Source organism: Marmota flaviventris, chromosome 11 (assembly GCF_047511675.1).
Source record: "Marmota flaviventris isolate mMarFla1 chromosome 11, mMarFla1.hap1, whole genome shotgun sequence".
Classification (NCBI taxonomy): Eukaryota; Metazoa; Chordata; class Mammalia; order Rodentia; family Sciuridae; genus Marmota; species Marmota flaviventris.
Genome location: NC_092508.1, coordinates 94,662,508 through 94,688,875, shown reverse-complemented (window position 1 = coordinate 94,688,875; position 26,368 = coordinate 94,662,508). Strand labels below are relative to the sequence as shown.

The window sequence follows — 26,368 nt, the reverse complement described above, 5'->3', positions numbered from 1 at the left end:
TAAACTAAGCAATAAGTGAGCAAAAGAACTAAAACAGAAACTTTTCAAAAGAAGAAACACATACAGCCAATAAATCTATGAAAAAATGTTCAGCATCTCTAATAATCAGGGAAGTGCAAATTAAAACTACGCTAAGACTTCATCTCATTTCAGTCAGAATGGCAATGATCAAGAATATGAACAATAACAAATGCTGGCAAGATTGTGGCAAAAAAGGTTACACTTATACATTGTTGGTGGACTGCAGATGAGTACAACCACTCTGGAAAGCAGTATGGAGACACCTTAAAAAACTAGGAATGGAACCACCACATAACCCAGCCGTCCCACTCCTTGGTATGTTCCCCCCAAAGATTTAAAATTGGCATACTATAGTGATACAGCCACCTTGATATTTATAGCAGCACAATTCACGATAGTTAAATTATGGAATCAATCCAGGTATCTGTCAATAGATAAATGAATTAAGAAATTGTGGTACATACATACAAAGGAGTTCTACTCAGCCATAGAAAAGAATGAAAATACGGTATTTGCTGATAAATGGATGGAAATGGAGAACATCGTGAAATAAGCCAAACTCAGAAACTCAAAGGTCAAATGTTTTCTCTCATATGTGGAAGCTAGAGTAAAATAAAGAAAAGGGGGAGGGAAGGAGAGGATATGATAAAGATAAAGGGAAGATCAGTAATGCAGAAGAAGGAAACTGAGAGGCAGAATGTAGGGATGGGTAAAGGAAGGCAATGCAGAATGAATTCTTAAAAACGCATGTTAAGTGCATATATAAATATCCCACAGGGAACTTCACTTTTATGCATAGGTAGAAAGAACCAATCAAATATAAACAGATGAGCGAAAGGAAATCTAGTAGAGTAGAGGAAGGAGAATGGGAGAGAATGGGGATGAGGGGAAGAAGGAGGGGATCAGGAACTGAAATTAAATTCCATGCATGTAGAAGTTTGTTGGGATAAACCCAACTACTATGTGTAACTACAAAGCTCTAATAAAAGAATACCAAAAAAAAAAAAAAGGATTATAAAAAACAAAATGGATCACAGGCTTAAGCTTAAGTGTAAAATCTAAGAATATAAAATTTATAGAGAATAACACAAGAGAATCTTGGGAAACTTGGGCTAGATGAAGTGTTAGCCATGACAACAAAGGATGACTCAGAAAAGAAAAAAACTGATGAACTGGAATGCATCAAAATTAACCTCTGTGAAAGTCCTTACTCAGTAAGAGGATAAAAAGATAAGCTATAGACCACATATCTAACAAAGGGTTCATATCTAAAACACATATATAAAACCTCTTAAAACTCAACTTAAAAATAATAAAACCATGGGGCTGGGGTTGTGGCTCAGAGGTAGAGTACTCGCCTACATGCGTGAGGCACCGGGTTCGATCCTCAGCACCACATAAAAATAAAATATTGTATCCACCTATAACTAATAAATAAATAAATAAATAATGAAACCATTAGAAAAGATAAGAAGAAACATTCAACTTAAGAGGATACTCAGAATGCAAATAAGTAAATGAAAAAGATTAAACATCACTAGCAACTAAGGAAATGCAAATTAAAACCACAATGAGACATCACTACACACATAGAACAGCTAATATAAAAATAATGACATTTTCAATTGCTGGTAAGGATCAGAGAAAATGAATCACTCAGATATTACTGGTAGGAAAGCAAAAATGGCAGTCATTAGAAATAAGTTTGTTAGGATTTTTTATTTTTTTAACTAAACATATACATATGACCCAGAAAATGCACATTTGGGCATTTATCCCAGAGAAATAAAATCTTTTGTTTGCATGGCAACTTGTTCATAAGTGTTCAGGGCAGTTTTACTGGTAAAAGTCAAACACTACAAACAACCAAAATGTCCCACCATAGGTTAACGTCACTCAAACTCAAAAGATTATATGCTGTATGATTCCATTTATATGATATTGTTGAAATAATAAAATTCTAGACAGGGAAATAAACCAGTATTGATAGAGATCAGGAAATGGGGGAGGTGTGACTATAAAAGGATATCACCACAGGAGTATACTGTGAAGAATTTTATGTCTTGGTTGAGATGGCAGTTACATATAAGTCTACTTATATGGTAAAAATTACTTAGGATTGGACATAAATTTTAAATTCCTGGTGCAATCTTACTTAACACACAACATCTAGAGAATATGGCTGAAAATTAGATAAGACTCCATACTATCTTTACAATTTCTTGTGAATCTGTAATTATTTTAAAATTTAAAATTTAAGAATAAAAGCAGACATATTTCACACAACAAAAAATTATATACCCAAGCCAGGTGCAGTGGTATATACCTGTAATCCCAGTGGCTTTGGAGGCTAAGGCAGGAGGATTGCAAGTTCAAAGCCAGCTTCAGCAATTTAGCAAGGCCCTAAGCAACTCAGTGAGACCCTGTCTCAAAAAATAAAAAGGAGTGGGGATGTCGCTCAGTGGTTAAGCCCCTCTGGGTTCAATCCCAAATTTCCAGCATATAAATGATCTCCTGCACAGCTTGGCTCCCTACCTCAGGAGTTGGTGCAGCATAGGCTGTGTATGGAGGGGGTGAAGCAGCCACAACTGTCTCCTCGGAAAGGACTGGTGAGCCAACATAAGCCTGTGTAAGAAAAGACAGTGGGGGATAAGAGCATGATGTTTACTTAGCAAATAAAAAGTTAAAGGACATAAAGTCGCAGCTATCTTGGGCTGGGTTTGTGGTTCAGCAGTAGAGTGCTTGTCTAGCACTTGCGAGGCCCTGGGTTCGATCCTCAGCACCACATAAAAATAAATAAGATAAAGGTAGTGTGTCCAACTACAACTAAAAAATAAATATATATTTTTTTTAAAGTTACAGCTATCTGGAAAGTAGAAAAACTTTCCCTGATCCAGTAGCGACAACTGGCCCATTAAGACGTCCCCTCAATTCAGGAACAAGGTGGTCCCTTACCATCCAGAAAGGCCCCAGAGGCACCATTGTTATCCAACTCCTTTTAAAAGATACCACACCACTTGACAATCCTTATGCTCACAGTCTAAGCCATAGCAGAGACATCTTACACTCAGTCTGTTTTTGCATTAAAACAAAAATTCTCTAAATTACCCGTTAGTAGAAAAGAAAACCATGTTAGCTCTTTAAAAAGACCCATACAGGACAGTGGGTACAGCTTACTTGAAAAAGTGGGTGCCAAACATGCCTAAGACCCTGGTTTTAATCCCCAGAGAGTGCGCATATGCACACGCACAGGTGATACAAAAATTCTATACAAAGAATCGCCCTCAAATTTTTACTATAGGTTCATATTAAAAGTCACCCAAAAAGAGAATTTTCATGGTATGGAGGGTAATGTGACTGAGCTGCAAAGTAGCCTGGCAGAAAGAAAACAATGACATTTAGCTATTAGGTTTTCACTTATTTAAAAAATTCTTTTGTAAGGCTAAGTCTCCTTGGAGAGGACTGCAGAGCCAACGAAAGGCCCGAATTCTTTTGTAAGCCTTATCTATTTTCCTTTTCTTTTTACATAAAGAGATAAGAGAAAAATAAAATTACATCTAGAGAATGAAAACAATGGCCAGAGTGAGTTTCCTTAACTCCCTAACACAAAGGTGGCATTACTAAGCTCTACAAATGGGCTATCTCTGTGACCTCCTGAAAACAGAAACAAGTCTACAGACAAGTCCCCAAAATGCTTTGGTTTTACAAACCTAAGATTCTATGCATAAAAAAATGCAGTAGTTCTTTTTGAGCCTTTTCCATAGCAGAATTCAAGGTATTACAAAGTTTAAAATATACAAACATTTCTGGAAAACAACTGGAACTTTCATGTCTATGTGAAGACAGTTCTTCCTGCCCAAACATTTGGCACAACCCAGCACAATCACTGTTATTAGCAAAAGGTGCTCTGCTCATTCATGGCTAGATGAGCAAGAAAGCCTTATCTTCCCCAATTTCCTTTCCCAAACTCCTATTTCCCAATTTGTTACACAAGATCGAGGATGTTAAAAAAAAAAAAAAAAAATTATTGGCAAATGCCATTAGTAACTTACTGTGTTTGTTCTAGAATCTTGCAGTGCAAATTTCCAGGCCCTGTAGAAAAGAAAAAGGGTATTTTATCTGAGGTTATGCAACATTTCAATGATTCTCAAATCCAGGCTAGGATCAGAATTCCTGAAAAGGCTTAAAAAAGAATAGGTCTTCAGATATTACCCCAAGACCCAATCAATTCATTTAAGACATACACTAGGAATATATAATATACTTATGCACATATATAAAAGATAAGATTATTTTTTACAAATATATCTACGGTAGGTATAAGACTTTAAAATATGCTTACAATTTAATATTTGATCCATTTTTTAATAAATTTAAACTATACTGCAACTTGTTTTGTCAGTTCATGTTATATACAGATCTATTCATTTTGGGAAGGCTACACAATGAGTAAATGTAGACTGTCAGCAACATTTTCTCATTAAAAACAATGCTTTTATTAACATCCTTATTAGCCTCATGTAAACAGTCATACAGGACAAATTCCAAAGAGTGGAACTGCTTAGGTCAAAAGATAAAACATTTATTTCACTGAGTACTGCCAAGTGGTCCTACATAAAGTTTGTAATAATATTCACATCTACCACTCTTCCCTTATATGGTCATGAAAATTAGATATTTGAGTACGAAATCTCAGGTGCTCATCCCTCGCTTTTTGTATTGACTCCATCCCTCTTCTCTCATCTCTATTAATTCCATTCACTTTATTCTAATCTTACCACTTCCTTGAGTTGAAACTTCAGCTCATTTATTTTCAAATGTTCTGGTTTTCTAACAAATATGATTAAGTTGTGAAATTCCCCCAATGGATTTGATATGCAATGTACAAATGTCATTCACATTGCTAACAGGTATCATAATAGATAATCATGTATCGTATATAAATCGTTTTGTTGGGGCTGGAGATGTAACTCAGTGGCTGAGTGCTTGCCTTGCATGCATGAGGCACTGGGTTCTATCATCAGCACCACATTAAATAAATAAATAAACAAACAAACAAACAAAGATATTGTGTCCATCTAAAACGAAAAACCATTTAAAAAATAAGTAAATAAAAAATTGTTTTGTTGTTTTAGGTAGAACAGTCTAATGTGGCTTTAGTCTGCAAATTCAGTTCTACTATTTCAGAATGTTTTTCTTGCAAGTCAGTTTCTAAACATCTCTTTTTGGGTCTAGTACTTTCTGGATATTAATAATCTTTCTGAACTCCTTTATCTAACATAGCTTTGGTCTTTACTCCAAATCCTTGAATCTTTTTCCCTGTTTTCACAGAGATTTCCTCTATACTAGTGGTTCATTTTTCAGATGGCCTGTATACTAGGCAAAGTTATGATACCTGCTACCTCCCCCCCCACCCCCATACCATAATAGTGGCAACCTTCTAGGCTACAGATTGAAGAGAGCACAGAATAAACAAATCCTTACTCTCACAGAGCATACATTCTACCGACAATAGGCAAAGAACACCAGATAACAGTTGGTAGATGATGAAAGAGAGTGTTCACTTACGTGTATACAGGGGTATAAGGCTATACTTTTAAATATGAAAACCAGGACAACACTTTTGGAAACTATGTTCTATTCCTTGATTTTATTTTCCTCTTGTCTAGCTTTTTCTCAGACCTGCATTCTTTCCTCATTTTTCCTTTATGGTGGGTTTACATAGTTGCCAAGCATTACTTGCACACTGCTAATGTTTAACTTGGGAAGTGATACCTAAAACTTCTATTTACTCTGATATGGTATGAGTTATTTCTCCTTTACACCTTTCTACCTGATCTAGTACCAACTGGGAATTCCACCCTACCCCAATCTAGCAACAGTTTGGTAACTAGGTGTGACCCACAGCACTTTTCTATTATCATAGAAGGAAGAGGCAGAAAAGGAAGAAATTTCCTCTGTGATGGAATATGACTTTTCTGAAATACATGGATTGTATACTCTCTTCTGAATATTTCTTTCAAAGTTTTATGCTAGGGCTCATATCACCAGTCAGAGAATTATCCAACTCAGGTAAGCTTCAATGCCTTCAGTGTCCTGGCATGAAACTGACAAACCTTCCAGCCTCTGCTGTGATCCCAAGGATATCTATTCTGAAAGGTTTTTCCTGGGCTTTTCCAAAATGCATTTTATTCTCTTAATCAACATCACTCCAGACTACAGGATTTAATTAATTCTTCTTTTTATTGCTTCTGGGATTTGAGATGGGGTTAAGAACATTGATACACCTCAGACTAACTGTCTGTTTTTCTCTTTGGCTGTTCACAATTTGTGCTTGAAGTTTAACTTCTAATAAATAATCGTTGTTGCTGGTGAAATATTATCCCTCTCATTTCACTAGGTAGTTGGGGAAGATGATTCAGATTCATTTCATCATCTTTACTCAGAGTGTTTATTATGGATTAAACTGTGTCCAAACTGAAGTCCAAATCCCCATAACCTATGAACATGACCTTGTTTGGAAACAGGGTCTTTGCAGATGAAATCAAATTAAAATGAGATCATATTTTAAGATTGGTCCCTAATCCAATGTGGAAATCTGGACATAGACACACAAGAGAAGAATGCACATGTGAAAATAAAGGAAGAGACTGAAGTGGTGCAGCTGGCAAGTCAAGAAACACCAAGAATTCCTGGCAACCACAAGAAGCTAGAAAGAGGCAAGGAAGGATTCTATTATGGTTTGGATGTGAAGTGTCCCCAAAAGCTCATGTATGTGACAATGCAAGAAAGTTTAGAGGAGAAATGACTGGGTTATAGGAGCCTTAATTTAATCAGTAAATTAATCCCTTTAAGGCAGGTAGGGTATGGCTGGAGGAGGTGGGGCATTGGGACATGCCTCTGGGATATACATTTATATCTGATGAATGGAGACTCTCTCTCTCTCTCTGCTTTCAGATCATCATGTGAGTCACTCCCCCTCCACACACATACACTCTTTCACCATGATGTTCTGCCTCACCCTGGGCCCTGACAAATGGAACCAGCTGTCCACAGACTGAGACCTCTGAAACTGTAAGGCCCCAAATAAACTTTTACTCCACTACAATTGTTTTGGTTGGGTCTTTTAGTCATCACAGCAAACTGATCTGACTTCCAGCCTCCAGAACTATCAAATACTCCATTTCTGTTTTTTTAGTTACCAGTTTATGATACTTGGTTTAAGCAGTCCTAGCAAACTAAGTCTCCTATTCTGCTTTTTTAAGCCTTTCTGTGTCAATGTTGTTTCAAGAATATTTCTTATTAACAAAATAAGTAACTGGACTTTGTTTCCTTCCCAATCTCAGATTTTACTATTTTTAAGGGAAATTTAGCCAATTCACATTTATTGAGGTCAACTCTGCCAGTCTAATTAGCCACCAGGTGATTTCCTATCGTGATTTATCAAGTTTTCTTTTAATGAAGAATGTTTCTGTTCATTTTCATTACTCTAATTTAAAAAGCTTTATCCTTTATATTCTAATTTGTGCCCCTAAAATCAGACAGACAGACAGACAGAGACACTGACACACACACACACACACACACACACACACACACACATATATACATACATACATATATACCCTTTGCCATCTAGGTTTAGAACGAATCTTCCCCTCTCTTCCGGGTAAAACATTTTTATTTCATATTTTTATATTTTTTTATTTACATATTTCATATTTTTAACCTCTTCTACAAGAAAAACTCCCATGTTTCATTAAATAACCTAAAATTCTAGTTTGATATATTTCCCACTATTATTTAAAGAAACATTTCACATATGTGACATCTCAGCTCACAATAAAGCAGAGTAGTTAAGGACCAAAGGGCTTAGGAGCCAAATCCTGAGTCCAGTCTACTAATTCTAAAGTCTTTTTTCAGCGGACACGACATCTTTGTATGTGGTACTGAGGATCGAACCCGGTCCGCACGCATGCCAGGTGAGCGCGCTACCGCTTGAGCCACATCCTCAGCCCAAACTCTAAAGTCTTGACAGGCAGAATGATGGCCCCCAAAGATGTCTACTTCCAAACATGGCAAAAGGGACCCTGCATCTATAATTAAGGTTAAAGACCTTGAGATGGATAGATTATCTTAGAAAATCAAGGTAGGACCAAACCAATCAAAACTCCTTAGAGGCATGTAACCTTTCCTATCTGCAAAGTCAGGTGACAGTGTGAGAAGACAGACACATTGCTGCTGACTTTGAGGAGTGAGAAAGAGGTCAGGAGTGAAGGAATGCATGAGACCTCTAGAAGCTAGAAAAGGCAAGGATACAGATTCTCTCCTAAAGCATTCAGCAGAATAAGGTCCTGCAGACACTTTGTGTCTGAATTTGGTGTCAAACATCTTTCTTCCAGAAATGTAATAATACATGTAGATTTGTTTGAAGCTATTAAAATTATGTTAATTTATTAAAGGAGCATATAACAACTAGTTCAGAAGTTACTTAATCTCTCTATGCCTCAACCTTTTATGCCAGGAAAAACAATACCCACTTTATAAAATATGAATAGGATTAAACAACATCTGAAAAGCAGTTAGCTCCATGACAAGTACAAAGTAAGTGTTTAATATATGTTAGCTTAAATTATTAAGAGGTAGTAGTAGAGTTACAGTTTATAAAAGCAGCAAATTAGCCTGACATTAGTCTTCAAGAAAGCCACTCTCTCTCTCTCAGAAGATGCTATTTAAAACTCACTGATACAGGGGCTGGAGACGTAGCTCAATGATAGGGTGCTGCCCTAGCTTGCACAAAGCCCTAGGTTCAATCTCCAGCACCAGGGGGGAAAAAAGACTCACTGATATAAATCAGAGGAACATGGGCTGGGATTGTGGCTCAGCAGTAGAGCGCTCGCCTCACATGGGCGGACCCAGGTTCGATCCTCAGCACCACATAAAAATAAAGGCATTGTGTTGTGTCCATTTACACCTAAAAAATAAATATTAAAAAAAAAATACTTAAAAAAAGAGTTTAAAATAATTAAAAATAAAAATAAATAAATAAATCAGAGGAACATAAAAAAGAAGCTACACAGGGGATTTAAAATAAACCCTACTTGGCATACAATAAATGTTTAAACTGAGGATGAACAAGGATGTGAATAAAGGAATAGGCATTGAAAAAAGTGGTCTGCAAGGCTTTTATGATAATGTCATATATGTACAAGTAATTCAGTAATGTCTGCTAGTGAATTCTCATGTCTAAAGTTAACCCATTGTAGGGTACAAAGTGGAGAGAGTAAATCCATTCTTTCCCCTAAATTTCATTTAGTGTTGGCAAATTTCTGATCCAACACCAACAGCAATGTCAACAGGCAGAGGACTAGTGAGGTTGGGCTTTTCTCTGGCAGTTTAGTTCCCTATCCCTTCTTCAAACATAGCAGATGGGAACAATGACTACCAAAGAAAGCTGCACAATACAGATGTCTGTGCTTATTAAAGACACATTTACATAAAAAGAATAAGACTGAAAAAAACCATTCACCTAAGCCCATTACCCATTATAAATATTAAAAAGAAAACACAAAGCACAAAGTGATTATTAGAAAGCTATTACTTTCTACCATTTCACCAGAATGGGATCCTGCCCAGGCAGTCCTGGAGGGGAAGAAATTAGAATCAGGAAAAACCCTGATAAATTTCTGCCATGCATCTGCAGAGTCCCTTATTCTATTGCCTGAAGGAAAACTCCACTCCCATTATTTTCCCTTCTGGACCACTGGAAATTAAGACAGAAAATAGTTTTTAAATTAAACATAAGAAATCAAAACTCACAAACAATCATCTGTGCTTTCTGCACAAAGACTGATAGTTTTCCCATCTCGGCAAACAATCTGCAGCAGACAGTCTTTTGGCTTCCCATCTGGAGGCTGAATATCTATGAAAAATAAGAATGAAGGAAGATTTACATGGTTATTTTTTTAACAGCTTAGATAAGAAAAAATTAAACAATAACAACGAAAAAATCAAGTGCTATAATTTAAGAAATAACCTGTGGCCTGACCAAGAAGACAGAAAAGAAACAGCCAGACTAACTGGCAAAATCAGCAGCCAAGATGACTTTTATAAAACTATTCTTTTAAAGCAAATATAAAGGATAATTGCAGGAAACCATGACATCACAGATTTTAAGACCTTCAATGGAGCCACCATCAAACAGATGCTAATTTCTAAGTCATAAAATCAATATAGTCTAGGGTGGCTCCATCCTTCTTGGAGTTCCCAGCAATCTAGATCCTTCTCCAAATGATGAAGGCATGCGTGTTGAAGAATAATTCAGATGAGAAAATCTACTTGTTCCAATTTTATAAGTCATGATCTAAGGGTCTGGGCCCCACTTCCACCCCTGCTACGGCTGCACCTCCCAGATAAAGTCCTAAAAAAAGATCATCAGGCAAGGAAAAAGATCCAGCTCCCATCAAGAATGAGGAAGGGGGCCAGGTGTAATCCTAGCGGCTCAGAAGATTAAGGCAGGAGGATTCTGAATTCAAAGCCAGCCTCAGCGAATTAGGAACTCAGGGAGACCCTGTCTCTAAATAAAACATAAAAAAGAGTTGTGGATGTGGCTCAGTGGTCCCCTGGGTTCAATCCCAAGTACCAAAAAAAAAAAAAAAAAAAAGATGAGGAAGAACAGATGACAGAAGTTGGCTAAGGAGGTGGTAGCTTACCCCGACACTCATGCCCTGTGCGAATATTGATGCAATCCACCGGCATATGGACCTTATCCTCAATACTCTGCCGAGTCTGGTCATCATAATAGATCAGGTGACCATCTGACCACAGGTCAAACCAATTCTTCTTCCAGCGCTTCAAAATAGTACCTAAAAAAATACATGGGAAAGGTTGGCTTTGGGCAGAGTAAACTAAAGATTTTGTCCTCTAAGGACAGAACCAAAGGAAACTCTCCTGTGGTCTACTAAACACACCTGCACAGAACTGCCTAAAGCAGTTCATCAAAATGGAAGTAGTAGGGGCTCAGTGATGGAAGTAGTAGATGTGCTCAGTGGTAGAGCAGTTGCCTAGCATGTGTGCGGCACTAGGTTCAATTCTCATCACCACATAAAAATGAATAAGTAAAACAAAGGTATTTTGTCCATCTACAACTAAAAAAATTTTTTAAAAAGGGGGGGGTTAGAAACAAACACCATGGTGGCCTGACCCACCCTTGCTGTAACAGCCTGCAGGCAGCATGTACTGTAGACACTGAGCAGATTGCTAACCAAAGGCCAAGTCCCAAAATAAAAAAGTTAAGGGGGAAAAAAAGTTTGCTTGAGTTAATGAAAAAGAGCTAATATCTAATTTCCCAAGTAGAATTAAGCTAAACTTTAAACGTTTTTGACTTCCTAAACTTTCCCAACACAAGCTAAATTGATCTGAAAATGCTGGCCTGGAAAGTCTCTATATGTAATGAAAATAGTATCTTCCTCTCTGGGAAAAAAATGTTTCTTTTTTTTTTTTTTCCTCAAGAGCTTTCATATATACTCTTTTATAACATTTCCCCTTATAGGAAGCCCACAGCATTGTTGCAGACACACAGGACTGAGACACTGGATAAATGGGTACTCCTATCCTGACACATCCTACTACCTCATGTTTCTGTCAGTTTGAGAGACCATACTTTCATTTGTAACTTGGACTAGACAATTAACTTTATAAAGCTATAATTTCTTCATCTACCAGAGTGAAACCCGAAAGTGGACTCCGCAGCTAACTTTAGCTACAAGCCAACCCTGAATCTTTCTCACATCCGTACACTGCCCACTATACATTCTGTTCCTGCACATCCTAGCCTGTACTTGCCCAATGTGCAAAACTCTTGTTTCCCATACTTCTGTTTATACTCTCCTGCCTGCTACTGATATCAAACGTGATATCCAGCCTTTCCACTACCTGCATCAGGCACCCTTCTCAATGAGAGGAGTAGTGCCACTTGCCAACGCTGTTTGTACTGGCACCCAGCACTGTGATTGGCAGTGCCTGAATATGCAGAAACTACCAGACTTGAGTCATGAAAACAGGTGAAATCATCAGGTTACGGAGTTCTGTCTTAGTATTTCAGAGGCAATCAAAGACCTGACCGCAGACTCCCAGATCAGGCTGCCTCTCAAAGGCCAAGTACTAGGTCCTATGCAGCAATGACAGGAAAATGAATGCTGGGGACTGCCTGGCCTACCCATAAGCACAAGTATATCTCTGCTGTTCTGTAACCAGTAAACGTAATACATCTCACCTCATTTTATGTTACTGAGATTAATACTTCTTCTTTCAGCAAAGGAAAATCAATCACATGTTTGAATTGGCCATAAAGAAAAAGTCTGTTGAATATACATCTCTATAATAGCCATGGGCAAGGATACTGAAAATATCTGAACATCTATTTTGTGTATATATATCACCATGCTGGGCGCTGATGAGGAACACAAAAAATTGTTAAAAGGGTTACTGTTCACTAAAAGTCTACACCATTTACATTCAGCTGTAATGGAAAATGATTGTTCTCAAACAAGAATGTGATAGGGCCTAATGAGAAAAACAGAAGACAGCCAAAGAACCAACAAAGGAGGAGACTTCCTCAAGGTCTAAACAAGGCTCCCATGTCCTTGACCATAGGGGAGACTGGAACCAAAAACCCAAAACAAGCAAACTTCACAAAGATTGGGTCGAGGCTCCAATATATAAGGACTTTCTGTACAAATCCAACATTACAATAACTGTATCTATGCTAAGACTACCAGACTGTCACAGACCTTGAGAGGACATGTGGTTCTGCTCCAGATTTGTTCATACAGAACAAATTAAACAATCATCTCTGGATAGAAAGAGTATTAACGATGAACTCAGTCTTGAGCTTTAATATAAATCTCTAACAGTTCCTTCACCTTCTGAATACAGGCCTTGTTGCTCTGAGGTTTTGTTTTTTGTTTTTTGTTTTTTTTTTTTTTTTTTAAAAACATGTTTTTTTCTCTCTTCTCCCTTCCCTAACAAGATTAGGGATACAGTGTTACCTTTTCTTCCCCTAGTTAACAGTCCTTGAACACATCCACTAGAGGAAGAAGATGTGTACTGAGGATCTGGGAAGTGAATGAATATCTCACAAATCAACAAGCGAATCCTAACAGCCAACAGGGAGCCCTGGGATCTGTACAGAGCACACCTGGAATATAACTCCCCCCCACCCCCACCCTGGTGTCCCTCCAGATGGGGAGAATCACAGCCTTTGGGATAGGAGTCTCCCACATTTCTCCTTTGCTAGAAAAGCAATAATCCTTCCTTTTTCTTTTTCTCAAAACAGTGTCCTTGCTATTGGATTGGCATCAGAGATAAGGACTGAGCTTTCAGCAACAATTCTACCTTCCATAGTTTGTTTATATCCAAATTACCTCATCTCACAAAATCTTAATTTTAAATGGAAACAACAATACCTACTTCATGGAGCTATTGTAAGAATTAAATGAGTATATGAAAAATATTTATAATGGGAACAAAAATAAACTTCATAGACAATTGTTTTTATATAAACCATCCAAGGTATGCAGTTGATTCTTCAATACTAGACTCAATATTAGCTAAGTTCTGCAGGCACCCCTCATGGCTCTGAACAGTAAACCAATTACATGTACCACAGTTTAGAATTATAAATAATGTGGTAGTCATCTTTTCCTTAATCCTGCTCTTTCTAGGGCAACAAAAGAGTCTATTATTTCTTTAATAAACGTAGGTGAGTTTTCTATTTTAAAACAGGATGAATCTTACATGGAGTGGCAGCCTCAGAGGTGAACTACTTATGAAAGAAAGATCCAAGACAAGTCTAGGAGAGTGGATCTCTATCACACTTTCTTAAAAGACATTTAAATTTCTTTTCTGGAGTTCCTTTGGAGATTTATAAAAAAAAAAGTGTGGCTTTTGATAAACTTGTTGCCTCAGGTCCAGTCTTCCTCTACATAATTACAAAGCCCTCCTGTATTTCAGAATCTGAGTCACTGCTCAGTCACCAGGTAAGACAGGCGTTTCCCACACCCAAGATGATCAGTACCTCCATGCTATATATAGTACAGCAGCTAGGTGTAGTCAGATTCAGGCAGTCTCAGGTCAACCATTAACAATAAAGTATGCTACTAAGGAAAGAGAAAACAGTAAGGACTGCCATCATTTCCTGGTTCTTATCAATTCAACAAGTAAGGAGGAGTTCCAGGGGCTGGAGATACAGCTCAGTTGTACAGTGGCTGCTTAGCATGTGTGTATGAAGTCCTAGGTATGATCCCCAGTACTGAAAGAAAAAAAAAAAGAGTTCCACGTGTACAAAAAGGTATTTTATAGTTATGAAAATCCCAAAGAGGAAATTGAGGAAAAAACATAAGACTTGGGGCTGGGGATGTGGCTCGAGCGGTAACACGCTCGCCTGGCATGCGCAGGACACTGAGTTCGATCCTCAGCACCACATAAAAATAAAATTTAAAAAAAGATTTTGTGTCCACTGAAAACTGAAAAATAAATATTAGAAAAATTCTCTCTTCTCTCTTTAAAAAAAAACATAAGACTTTATGATTTATTTTTAAAAGTCATCTGTTTTAGCAAATAGAAATAGACACAGAACCTAAGGCAGACCCACATGTCCTGTACTCACTCTGTCGCAACAACCATCCACTCTTCACAAATGCCATCTCTTCACCTATAAGAGAAGAAAAAGGGAAGTTCAAAATTATACCCCAAAAGACAATGGTTTATCTGTTGTAAGTCTCAATCCTAAACCCCCTTTGATGTCATCTGAGGAAGAGCCCAAAGACAATGGACCCCACTGACCACCTGGCATTTACCAAATATCCTCTTAGTGGGGTTCATACCTGCCCTACCCCACCTTCCATTCTAGGCTTCAGTCTCACCACCCACCCTGATGAGTAAACAGACATGAAGCAGCCTTAAGGGAACTAGGATTCAACACAGATAAGGACTTGGGACTTCTGATAACATTCCTGGGGTCCTAAGGTCTAGTTGTTCCAGCTTTACACCTGATCAGGTTGACATGGCTTAGTCAGATGTGCCACACTGGTGATGGCAGAGTAGCCAAGTAGGAACAGAAAACTAGGAGTCATCATGAAAAAGCTTGACAGTTTAACTCAATAAAAATAAAAGTCTTCTAAATTTTAAAAAGATTTATAACAAATTTGAGAAAAAAAAACACTACAACCAAATGGCAGCAGTGAGTTTATTTCCTTCACCTACAAAGCTCCTATATATTATAAAGAAAAGGCAATCACTTGAGAGTTTACAAAAAAAAAAAAAATTTGAATAACACAAAAATAAATTCCGAAGAATGTACCCAATTTCTCTCTCAATTCAAAGACAAAATTCAAAATGTAAAGTCAAAAATTTTACCTATCATCAGATAGGCACAAAAAAATTCCATGACATCAGCCAAAAGAAAAAGCAAACAAGAGGACAGAGAATGAATATTGCTGCAACCCTTCTGGAGGGGAATTTGACAGAATCTGCCACAATTTAAAAACTGTACCAGGCACAGTGGTGCACACCTGTAATCCCAGCAATTTAGGAAGCTGATGCAGGAGGATCACAAGTTCAAGATCAGCCTCAGCAACTTAGTGAGGCTGTAAGAACTTAACGAGGCTCTAAGCAACAAGCAAGACCCTGTCTCAAAACAAAAAATAAAAAGAGCTGAGGATGAAGCTCAGTGGTAAAGCATCCCTGAGTTAAATCCCAGTACCCCCAAAAAAAATGTTCATATACTTTGACCCAGAAATCCATTACTAGCAATTTGCCTCGTTGATAATATGTGTCAAGATTCAATAAGGTTTTTATATACAAGGATATTCACAGTAACATCACTTATACCACAAAATACTAGACACATCCAGCATGGCCCACAGCAGATGAGCACCTCTATCCAGGGCAGAAAATCAGGCAACAAAAGAGAATGAAGAAATGAGGTAGAAGAACGTATGTAACAAGCACACACATCTCTCTCCTGCTCCACTATGTTCTGAAAGGACTCATGTAATCTATTGAGAACGTATGTCTCCAGGGGAGAAAGGAGGCAAAACTATAACAGACATGAGGGTGACCAGCCACATTATACCTTTTTCTGTATTCACACTTGTTTTCAATAATGTGCATGTATTATTATTATTTTTAAGTCAACAGATAGTTTTGGCAACTCAGATCATGGACTACTTCTGTTTTCAACTTTAATTTAGAGGTACTAATTTGAACTAAGGTTTGGAAAGTTAGCATCCTGCAGCAAAAGCTGGTGAAAGCCAAAATGCAAATAAGTTTCCTTCATACAACTCCATGTACTAAGCATGGGTGAATTCTCACCTTTCTCCAAATATTTAGGAAAAAAGCTCTACATTGTCATCCTATACTCCAGCATCTCAAAACTTCTTTATTCTGAAGGTACTAGCTCTCCTTACAACTTTTGCCAACTCATCTAATTCATGCTGTCTGCCCCGTCAAGAAAGGAAGTAAGATATTCATTCATCTTTCCCATACTATCTTTTTCTCATTTAGGTTCTTGAACAAATAAACTGTATCCAGAAAAGCTATTCTCCCACTTTCTCCGAGTGGGAGTGAACAGACGGCTGCTGGCAGCCACCTTATAAACAGGATGGGCCAGCCCACAGGTAACTGACCCTTGAGACAGCAGAACTCATTCTGCTGAGCCACCACCTCAACTAACTCTGGAAAACACCCTAATCCAGGGCTTTCTACTAAGCAAAATTATAGGTCTCTCCTCCAAGCTGGGCTGAATCTAGAACTGCTAACAGTCTAAAACAATCATTCTTCCATTAAGATTTGAAACAGAGAAATAATGCTATCATATTTTCATTCAACAAATAATATTTATTTTTATTAATTTTTGTGGTGATGGGGAGTGAATCTAGGTGCTCACACATGTTAGGCAAATGATCTACCAATGATCTGTAGCCTTGCCCCAAAGACTTTTACAGAAGCTACTATGTGTTTAGCTTCATAATAGACACTAAGGATACACCTGTGACCAAGTCAAAGCAGGTATATTCATGTAGCTCGCCCTCTAGCGGAACAGGTGAAACATAAAAGACAGAATGGAATGCTGTTGACAGTATATCTCTACAGTAATTTATTATCTCAGAACACAAAAGTGAAAGGGATTATTCATATATGCTAAATCATAGATATTTATATCACAACTTCCTATCCCTGTAATATCATATAAAAAAGAAAATTACCTAGCTGGGCCCAGTGGCACATGCCTGTAATCCCAGCAGCTCAGGAGCCTGAGGCAGGAGGATCACAAGTTCAAAATCAGCCTCAGCAACTTAGTGAGGCCCTAAGCAACTCAGTGAGACCCTGTCTCTAGATAAAATATAATAAAGGGTCAGCGATGTGGCTCAGTGGTTAAGTGCTTCTGGGTTCAATCCCAGTACCAAAAAAAGAAAATTACCTAGAAAATAAGGGTTGAAAGACAATTTTAGATAAAGTCTAAAAGATCTAAAGGTTTCCTACTATCTCTGATTATAATCCACTATTTGTATAAGTCAACATCTGATTTTCCAGATATTGTGCCTGTTTTCTTTGGTGTTTTCTTAATATGAGGGATGGGTTTCTTTTCATATACATAGGGCTCAAAGGATGTCAACAAGGAGAAACTAAACAACTGACTTCAGAATCAAATTCCAGTCCATTTGAGTCAAGATTCAAAAAGAAGGGACTGGGATTGTGGCTCAGCAGTAGAGCATTTGCCTGTGTGAGGCACTGGGTTCAATCCTCAGCACCATATAAAAATAAATGTTATTTAAAAAAAGATTCAAAAAGGAGACTAATAAAAACATCCACATCTAAGGGACATTATAAACATATCTTTGGTATGCCTCTATAAAATAGTTCAACACTATTAGAAAAAAGGAAACTGAGATTATTACAAGGAAGAAACTGGAATTGCAATAGAAACTTATGACTTTTGAAAAAGAGAAATTCGGTTAACTCAAGTAGCTTCTTATCTGGTATCATCCTATCTACCTTTAGTCATTACACGGAAAATCTCATGGATCCCTCAGTACCTAGTTTTTTATCTCTAACACTACTTTCCTCTAAAAGGAGCCAGTGATCCTTGAAAATGAGACGGTTAATTTAAAGACAGGATACTCAAGATGTACCTAAGTTGTTTCTTTGCTGGAAAAACAAATGCACTGGGTATAGTGGCATGCTCCTATAATCTCAGCTCCTTGGGAAGCTGAGGAGGATACCTTGAGCCCAGGAATTCAAAGACAGCCTGGGCCACACAGTATGACCTTGTCTCTTAATAAAATAAATTGCTTTCACACACAGCTGCAAAGCCAGCAACTTGGGAGGCTGAAGCAGGGAGATTGCCAAGTTTAAGGCCAGCCTCAGCTATTTAGCAAGACACTGTTTCAAAAATTTTAAATTTTTAAAAAGGTTGGGGGAATGGAGGCTGGGGATGTGGCTTGGTGGTTAAGTGTCCCTGGGTTCAATCCCTGGTAACAACAACAACCTGCTTTCAGAAATGCCTTTAAAAATGACACAGATAATCAGGCTGGGGTTGTGGCTCAGTGATAGAGAATTTGCCTGGCATGTGTGAGGCACTGGGTTGGATTCTCAGCACCACATATAAATAAATGAATAAAATAAAGGTCCGTCAACAACTAAAAAATACATATTTTTAAGGGTTTTTTTTTAATTTTTTTTTTTAGTTGTTGATAGACCTTTATCTATTTATACATTGTGCTGAGAATCAAACCCAGTGCCTCACACATGCCAGGCAAGTGTGCTACTACTGAGCCATAGCCTTAGCCCTAAAAAATACATATTAAAAAAAAAAAAAGAAAGAAAGGATAAAGATAATCCCAGTGGCTTGGGAACTTGAGACAGGAGGATCACTAGTTCAAAATCAGCCTTGGCAAAAGCAAGGTACTAAGTAGCTCAGTAAGACCCGGACTCTAAATAAAATACAAAATAGGGCTGGGGATGTGGCTCAGTGATGTATTACCCTGGAGTTCAATTCCCGGTACGTACCACCCACCCCCACCAAAAAAGAAGAAACTCGCTAAATTAAGGGCATCTAGTGGCCAAATCATCTAGTGGCATGTCAATTTCAAATAATTACTGTTCTTAGAACCAACAGAGACTGAATGGCATCCTGAATATAAAAGGATTAAAACTAGGCTGGACAGTGTGGCACACACCTGTAGTCCCAGCAGCTCAAGAGGCTGAGATAAGAGGATCACAAGTTCAAAACCAGTCTCAGCAACTTAGCAAGGCCCTAAGCAACTAATCCAGACCCTGTGTCTAAATAAACTATAAAAAGGGCTGGGGATGTGGCTCAGTAGTTAAGCAGCCTTGTGCTCAATCCCTGGTACTTTAAAATTAAAAAAAAAAAAAGATTAAAATAAGATACATGGGGGGGGGGGCGGTGCTGGGCTTGTGGCTCAGCAGTAGAGTGCTTGCCTAGCACGTGCAAGGACCTGGGTTCAATCCTCAGCACCACATAGAAATAAATAAATGAAATAAAGATATTGTGTCCGACTATAACTAAAAACTAAATATTAATAAAAAATAAGACACATTAATATAAAATGTATTGGAAAAAAGACAACTCTTCCAGTATGGAAGTATGATTTGATTTCCCCCAGTTGAGGGCCTAGGGGTTAATTTAAAAAATATATATTGACACATTTTTATTTTGTATAATATCCTCTCAGTGGATAAGTCTAATGGTTGTTGTGCTTATAATGAGGGATATGTGCAGCTTTTACTGTTTTAGATATTAGGATTTCCTTTTCAAGACAAAGAGACAACAAACTTCTAAGGTGAGGGTTCAAGCATACTAAAACTTAGGTATATGAGAAGATATAGGTACAAACTTGAAACCAACCTAAACTTCAGCTACTGGGGAGAATGGCCCTGGAGAAAGGAACCGTGGATTCACACACTAAATTATGTAATAAGGGATGTGAGGGCAAACTGGTTGTGACATACGTAATCCCACTGATCACCAGGGAAGACTCAGCTGATCTGGCTAGCTAAAATCTCTAGATGCCCCTTTCTCCTTTACTGCTTCATGTGTTTTCCTCCCAAAGCTGTGTGCCTGGACGATCTTCCCAGATAGAAGACCATTCTTCAGTCAAGTGTATACAAACAATTGCACTCCACTCCTAGAACCTACAAACCAACACTCAAGGAATGCATTGAGTGGGGTTACTTGCACTTGCTGCGCAGGCACTCCAGAAAAGCCCAAGGAATCCAAAAGAACATAAAAGTCCCATGATAATGGGAGCTTCCTAAACCACCTTATGGAATCTTTATCCAGATCACAAAGCATTAGACACAGATCTTGGGGCAATGAAGCTAGGGCATAAAACATCTGACAAGGACAGAAAAGTGGCAGCCATCTGAGTGCAGGAGTAAGCACTTTATACTAACGAGATGCACATCCTTTGTGTGTATCTACTGCGTTGGCCTCCACATTGGTATCACTACCACCTGGGCACTACTTGCCTCATTAGCTTCCATTAATGGCAGCAACTCATCCTGGCCTCAGCATCCAACCCATAAGCAATATGTGACACAAACCAGACCCTCCACACCAGACAGGATAAATAACACACACCAAAGACAAGTCCTTAAATAAGCAGCTACACAGGGTGTGGTGACAGATGCCTGTAATCCAAGCTACTCAGGAGGCAGAGGCAGGAGGATTACAAGTTCAAGGGTAGCCTGAGCAATTTAGCAAGACTGTCTCAAAATAAAATAAAAAAAGGTCTAGAGATGTAGTCAAGTGGATGCAAGAGGCCCTGGGTTCAATTCCCTGTATCATAAAAAGAAAAAGACAAAAAACATTTTGAAAGTTCCAAAGCAATTGAACAAGTGGTAACTAAATTAAAATTTGACCTTCTTTGCTTTATCATTGTTAACAGAAGCAAAATACACAGCAAGCCAAGCCAACTCCTGTCAGAGTATACTGGAAAGATTCAGAAAATAGAAGTATAAGATAATTCTAAAGGTGAAAGACATAGCAGGAGAATTTACTGAAAGACTTAAGAGTCAAAGAAGTCTGGGGTGGGGTTGTGGCCCAGTGGTAGTACGCTTGCCTAGCATGTGTGAGGCAATGGGTCAATGCCCAACACCACATTAGAAAAAAAAATTAAATAAACAAAATAAAGGTACTATGTCCATCCATTAAAAAAAAAAAAAAAAAGTCATTGAGGCCTTCTACCCATCCAGGTACCAGCCTTCCCTGATCCTGAGGATGCCCCAACATAGCTGAGAGTTCAACACATGCCACTTTTAGAAGAAGAATATAGGACAGATAGGTCCTAAACTCTCAGCCCTCTTCCTTTACTTACTTACTAGATGCTAACTCTGGGCCAGGGACACAGCCCAAGAGGAAAGATTTACAGATACTGATTCATATGGATGCTCCTCAATTTAAAAAAAAAAAAAAAGTTCAGTCTCTATGAACACCCTACAGGGAAGCACATCAGATGATAAATTATAAGCAAACAAGACTTTCAAAGTTTTATAGTAACACTCTCTTAAATATTTACAGAAAGCAAGCACTGTAAAACACGAGAGAAAAGGCCCAGCACAGTGGTGCACACCTGTAATCCCAGCTGGGGGGGGGCCTGAGCAGGATGATCAGCCTCAGCAACTTCAAGGCACTAAGCAACTCAGTGAGACCCTCTCTCTAAATAAAATACAAAATATTGTATTGTCATGTGTAACTAATTAAAACAAATAAAAAAAATAGATATAGTAATAAAAATAAATAAATAAAATACAAAATAGGTCTGGGAGGTGGCTCAATCATACACGTAAAGAAAGTCTACCATAAAAGATAAAGATTAAAAAGAGGTAAGGGGCTGGGGATGCGGCTCAAGCGGTAACGCGCTCGCCTGGCCTGTGCGGGGAGCTGGGTTCAATCCTCAGCACCACATAAAAATAAAATAAAGATGTTGTGTCCACCAAAACTGAAAAATATTTTTAAAAAAAAAAATTCTCTCTTTTTTCTCTCTCTCTCTTTAAAAAAAAAAAAGAGGTGAGGACAATCTCACAAAAATCACAGAGACAATGCAGGAAGCAAAAACAAACTTCAAACTCACAAAAACAATTATCATAAAACAAATGATGTTGCATCCAAAAAAAAAAAAAAAACCACACAGAATGTTCCAAAATAGATACATTCAAAGCTCTCAGTTAAAGATGATTACCACAACTCAATAGAGCTGGGGATGTAACTCAATGGTTGCACATAGATACATGCCAGGCATTAGCTCAATCCCCAGCAAAGCCAAATACAGACAAAAAAATAAATTCAATATAAGAATTTTTCTCAGAAAAAAAGGGAGGAAAAAAGTCAAAAGAGAGAGGGTGGAGTAAGGAATAGAGGATGAGTTTGTAATATAAAACACTCTGCTTAGGATTGAAGACATAGCTCTACTGTAGAGTCATGTGCTTAGCATGAGCAAGGATTACAGGAAAGTTTCAGAAATAAATCACGAGAGAAAAGAGCAGAGGAGAAATACCAGACAATACAGTTCTAGACTCAAAAGCACCACCAAGCAGTCAAGCAGGAAGAACTTTAAAAGAGCCTCAGTAAGGTAGATTACTGGGAAATTTCAGAATGCTAAGGACAAAAAATAGAAACCTAAAAACTTCTCAAAGAAAAAGAGGAGTCAGATTAAGGACCAGCAGTCAGCCAGGTGAATAGCATCTTTATGGACAATGATAGAAGACAATGGAACAAGAGAAAAAATGACTTCCACATCAGAATTCCAAATTAGGTCAAATCAGTAACCAAGTAAAGACATTTATGCAAATGCTAAAAGTCTGAAGATTTTACTACAGTGACATAGCCATATCAACCTTTACAGCAACTCAATTCACAACAGCAACTATAGAACCAACCTAGATGCCCTTCAACAGATGAACGGATAAAGAAAATGTGGTACATATATACAATGGAATATTACTAATTTTGACATTTACAGGAACTAGAAAAATATCAAGCTAAGTGAAATAAGCAATCCTCCAAACCAAAGGGCAAATGTTTTCTCTGATAAACAGTTGCTAATCCCTAGTAGGAGGGGTGTTTAGGGAAGAATGAAGGAACTTTGGATTGGGGGGGGGGGGGGGGGACGGGACAGTGGGAATGGGAAGGACAGTAGAATGAGACAAACATTACCCTATATACATGTATGATTGGTGTGATTCATAACCACTTAAGGCCAAAGGAATGAGAACTTATGCTCCACTTGTGTACAATGTTTCAAAATGCATTCTACTGTCATGTATAACTAATTAGACCACCACCACAAAAAAATTCCTGTTAATGGAGGGGAAAAGTTCCCTTTTTGTCACATTTTTAAGTTTGTTCTTTGTAGTTTTTTGGTAGGTACTGCCACTAATAAAGTGATTCTTTAATTTCTTTGACATCCAGAAGACAGAAGAAAGAAAAAAGGAGAAAGAAACCAAATATTAAGGCAAGCTTAGAAGCACAGCAAAACTTTCTGAATAAGTTAAGAAACCTCCATCTTCCCAAGGAAGACTAATACTCCAAGTGTGGCATCTGGCCTGGAGTGGCAGTGCACGCCTTTAATCTAAGCTACTTTGGAGCTGGCAAGAAGATTCTAAATTTGAGGTCAGCCCAGACAACTCAGCAAGACCCTGCTTCAACCTTTTTTAAAAAATAAGTAAATTGGGCTGGGGATATGGCTCAAGTGGTAGTGCGCTCGCCTGGCATGCGTGTGGCCCGGGTTCGATCCTCAGCACCACATACAAACGAAGATGTTGTGTCCGCCGAAAACTAAAAAATAAATATATATTTTAAAAAAACCCATTGGTTTAAATAAATAAATAAATAAATAAAACAGCACCCTTTAGGTTCAGTCTCCAGTACAAAAAAACAAATAAACAAACAAACCTTTCTGCTGTGTATATTTCACAAATTCACAATCCTTGAGATTATAAGGAAACTTACTTACAAACTGTGCTAACATCCTGAAATTATAACACTAGTAAAAAACCTACCTTAAATTCTGAGTTGTTTTCTGCAGTCTACCTCAAAATGCAATGTACCACCGACATTATGCCAGACACAATGTTGTCCTGTCAGGAAGATCCTAGAGCATAAATTTGATTCCTGCCCTCACCAAGATCAGTGTGAAGGGGAAGACAGTCAAGGAAAGAGATCCCTGCAACACAAGGTAAACAACAGACACAAAGGAAGCCCAGGCAGGCACCTGCCAGACCAGAGTTTCTTCCCAAAATACCTGTCCTACCAGCCAAGGATTAGGAACTTCCTGGCCCTAGAAACTCTCCTGAGTGCCACTGGCTTTGAACCACTGGCTGCAGTATTCCCAAGCACATGCAGGTCCTTAAGCATATACACCCACTGCAAAGGTAAATACACAGATGTGTTTGTGCATGCATGTTTTGGTCATTGATTTGTCCAACCAATATCAAGGGCAATAAGTAAATAAACAAGTAACAGTCCCACCTTGGATACTAATTCCCGGAGTGACTTCAGATAAGTCATTTACTACAAGAGCACTGGTTCCCTTTGAGGCCACAGGAGGCCATGGAATATTCCTCTCTCTTCCTTCAGGCGGAGACTCCTCCCTTTCATAGTCAAATGGTAGGCACCCAAAAAAGTCAATGATTTTCTAGAGCCAGGAATCAGTAACATTTTGAATTGGCCATGTTCTCTAGATGTTTTAATAATCCACACCATTCCTTTTGTCTACCCATCCTGAAACACTAGGAATTTTATTCGCTCATTTATGAAGGTTCTTTTACGTGAACAAAACAACTAACCTATTCCAATACAAAATAAAAATCCCTGTCCTCCAGCGTTCTCAACCGAAATGAGCAACAGAATCAAATGTGAAAATAAATAAATAAAAGATAATGCACACTAAGCACCTAAAACTAAAAACAGTGCAAGGATAAGAGCAAGTGAAAGGAAGCAGAGGCGGGCCCCACCCCGCGTGCTAAGCCCCAGGGTTACTCCGGACTCCGAAGAGCGGTAGACCACCGGGCGGGAGCAGAACCGAAAAGGCCGCAAGCTGCCCCTCCATGCTGAGGCCAGGCATGGGAAGACCGGAGGCGCAGGATCCGCGGAGGCAGCTGCAGGAGGAAGGGCAGTAGCAGGCCACTGAGGTTGGACGTGTCACACCGCCAGGCAGGGGCAGGGCGGTGGCCGCACCCTGATGGTTGCTGTCTCCAGGCTGACTTGGAAAAAGGAGACGCTTCGGGCGACCTTGAGAGAGGGGAGTCCCTTCGGAGGGGCTTTGGGCTGGGTGACTCTAAGGGTCACCAGGGAGGAGGAACTCAAGGAAAGGGAGGAAGAAAAGTAATTCGAGGGGTGGGTAGTGGGGGTGTCCCCCAAGAAGAGCGCGGGGCTGGGTGGCTGCAGAGAATAGAAAGAGGAGGGACGCCAGCAAAGGGAGTACGGAGAGAAGTGCGGGGAGGGAGAGGCAGAGGCATCCTGGGGCTCCGCAGCGCTGGCGAGCCTGGGACGCCGGAAAGGGCTAAAGGGCCCCAACGGAGAGGCGGGGGTCCGTCCGGAGGAGCAGGAGAGAGCTCGGGAAGCATGGGGCGGCCCGGGAAAAGAGAAAGCCCGCGGGCCTGATGCGGGGTTGCTGGGTAGCCCCGACCGAACGGGCACAGTCACCTGTGAACACTTGGGCCGCGGGCGAGAAGCGGGCGGGAAGCGCAAGGACGCCGCTGGACTCTAGGCTCCGACCGCCGCACGTCCGGCGTCGTGACGTCACGGCCCTGGCGTGGGTGCGCCGGCGCACAGGGCTCGCCGCCTCCGGGGCTCGCCGGAAGCTGGAGGTCAGAGGCTTGGGGTGATCCACTAGCGGGAGGAGGCGTTGACCTCAGAGTGTGGACGGCTCCTGGGGAGTTTCCCCACCACAAGAAGTAGTTAGCATATAAATACCACTTTCTAAGGAAAAGGGCCAGTGCTCCGTAGAGAAACGGACAACTGTAGGCACCAGGCACACCCAAGTGCCAGCCAAGCCTGGAACTTTAGGTAGGCCAGAAATAGGGAAGTGGTTAAAAAAAAAAAAAGAAACAATGATGGGGCATAGATAAAGGACATGAACCAACATAAATTGCCCAAAGGCCAAACCCAGAAGAATTTTAGTAATAAATCACATAAGATTAAGTAATAACCTAGAGTATAAAATAGATTGTAGTGCTATAAATGATTAAAGAAATAACTGGAGAAGGGATAAATCTTCCCTACAATGGAATTGTAATTATTAACACCAAGATGGGTGTATTG

At 39.1% G+C, this 26,368-nt stretch overlaps 1 protein-coding gene across 2 annotated transcripts in view; it reads right to left on the bottom strand.

Annotated features, from left to right (window-relative positions):
• The window catches only part of Plekhb2 (pleckstrin homology domain containing B2), a 42,603-nt gene extending 16,762 nt beyond the window's left edge, over positions 1-25,841 (bottom strand). For both annotated transcript variants that reach the window (XM_027936838.2, XM_027936839.2), the window contains exons 1-6: positions 25,751-25,841; positions 14,690-14,734; positions 10,734-10,886; positions 9,841-9,943; positions 4,074-4,113; positions 2,557-2,646 (exon numbers count right to left, since the gene is read on the bottom strand). In XM_027936838.2, coding sequence (XP_027792639.1) covers positions 2,557-2,646; positions 4,074-4,113; positions 9,841-9,943; positions 10,734-10,886; positions 14,690-14,726 — 423 coding nt within the window. In that variant the 5' untranslated portion in view covers positions 14,727-14,734; positions 25,751-25,841. The remainder of the gene's footprint in view (positions 1-2,556; positions 2,647-4,073; positions 4,114-9,840; positions 9,944-10,733; positions 10,887-14,689; positions 14,735-25,750) is intronic.
• Between the last annotated feature and the right edge of the window lie 527 nt (positions 25,842-26,368).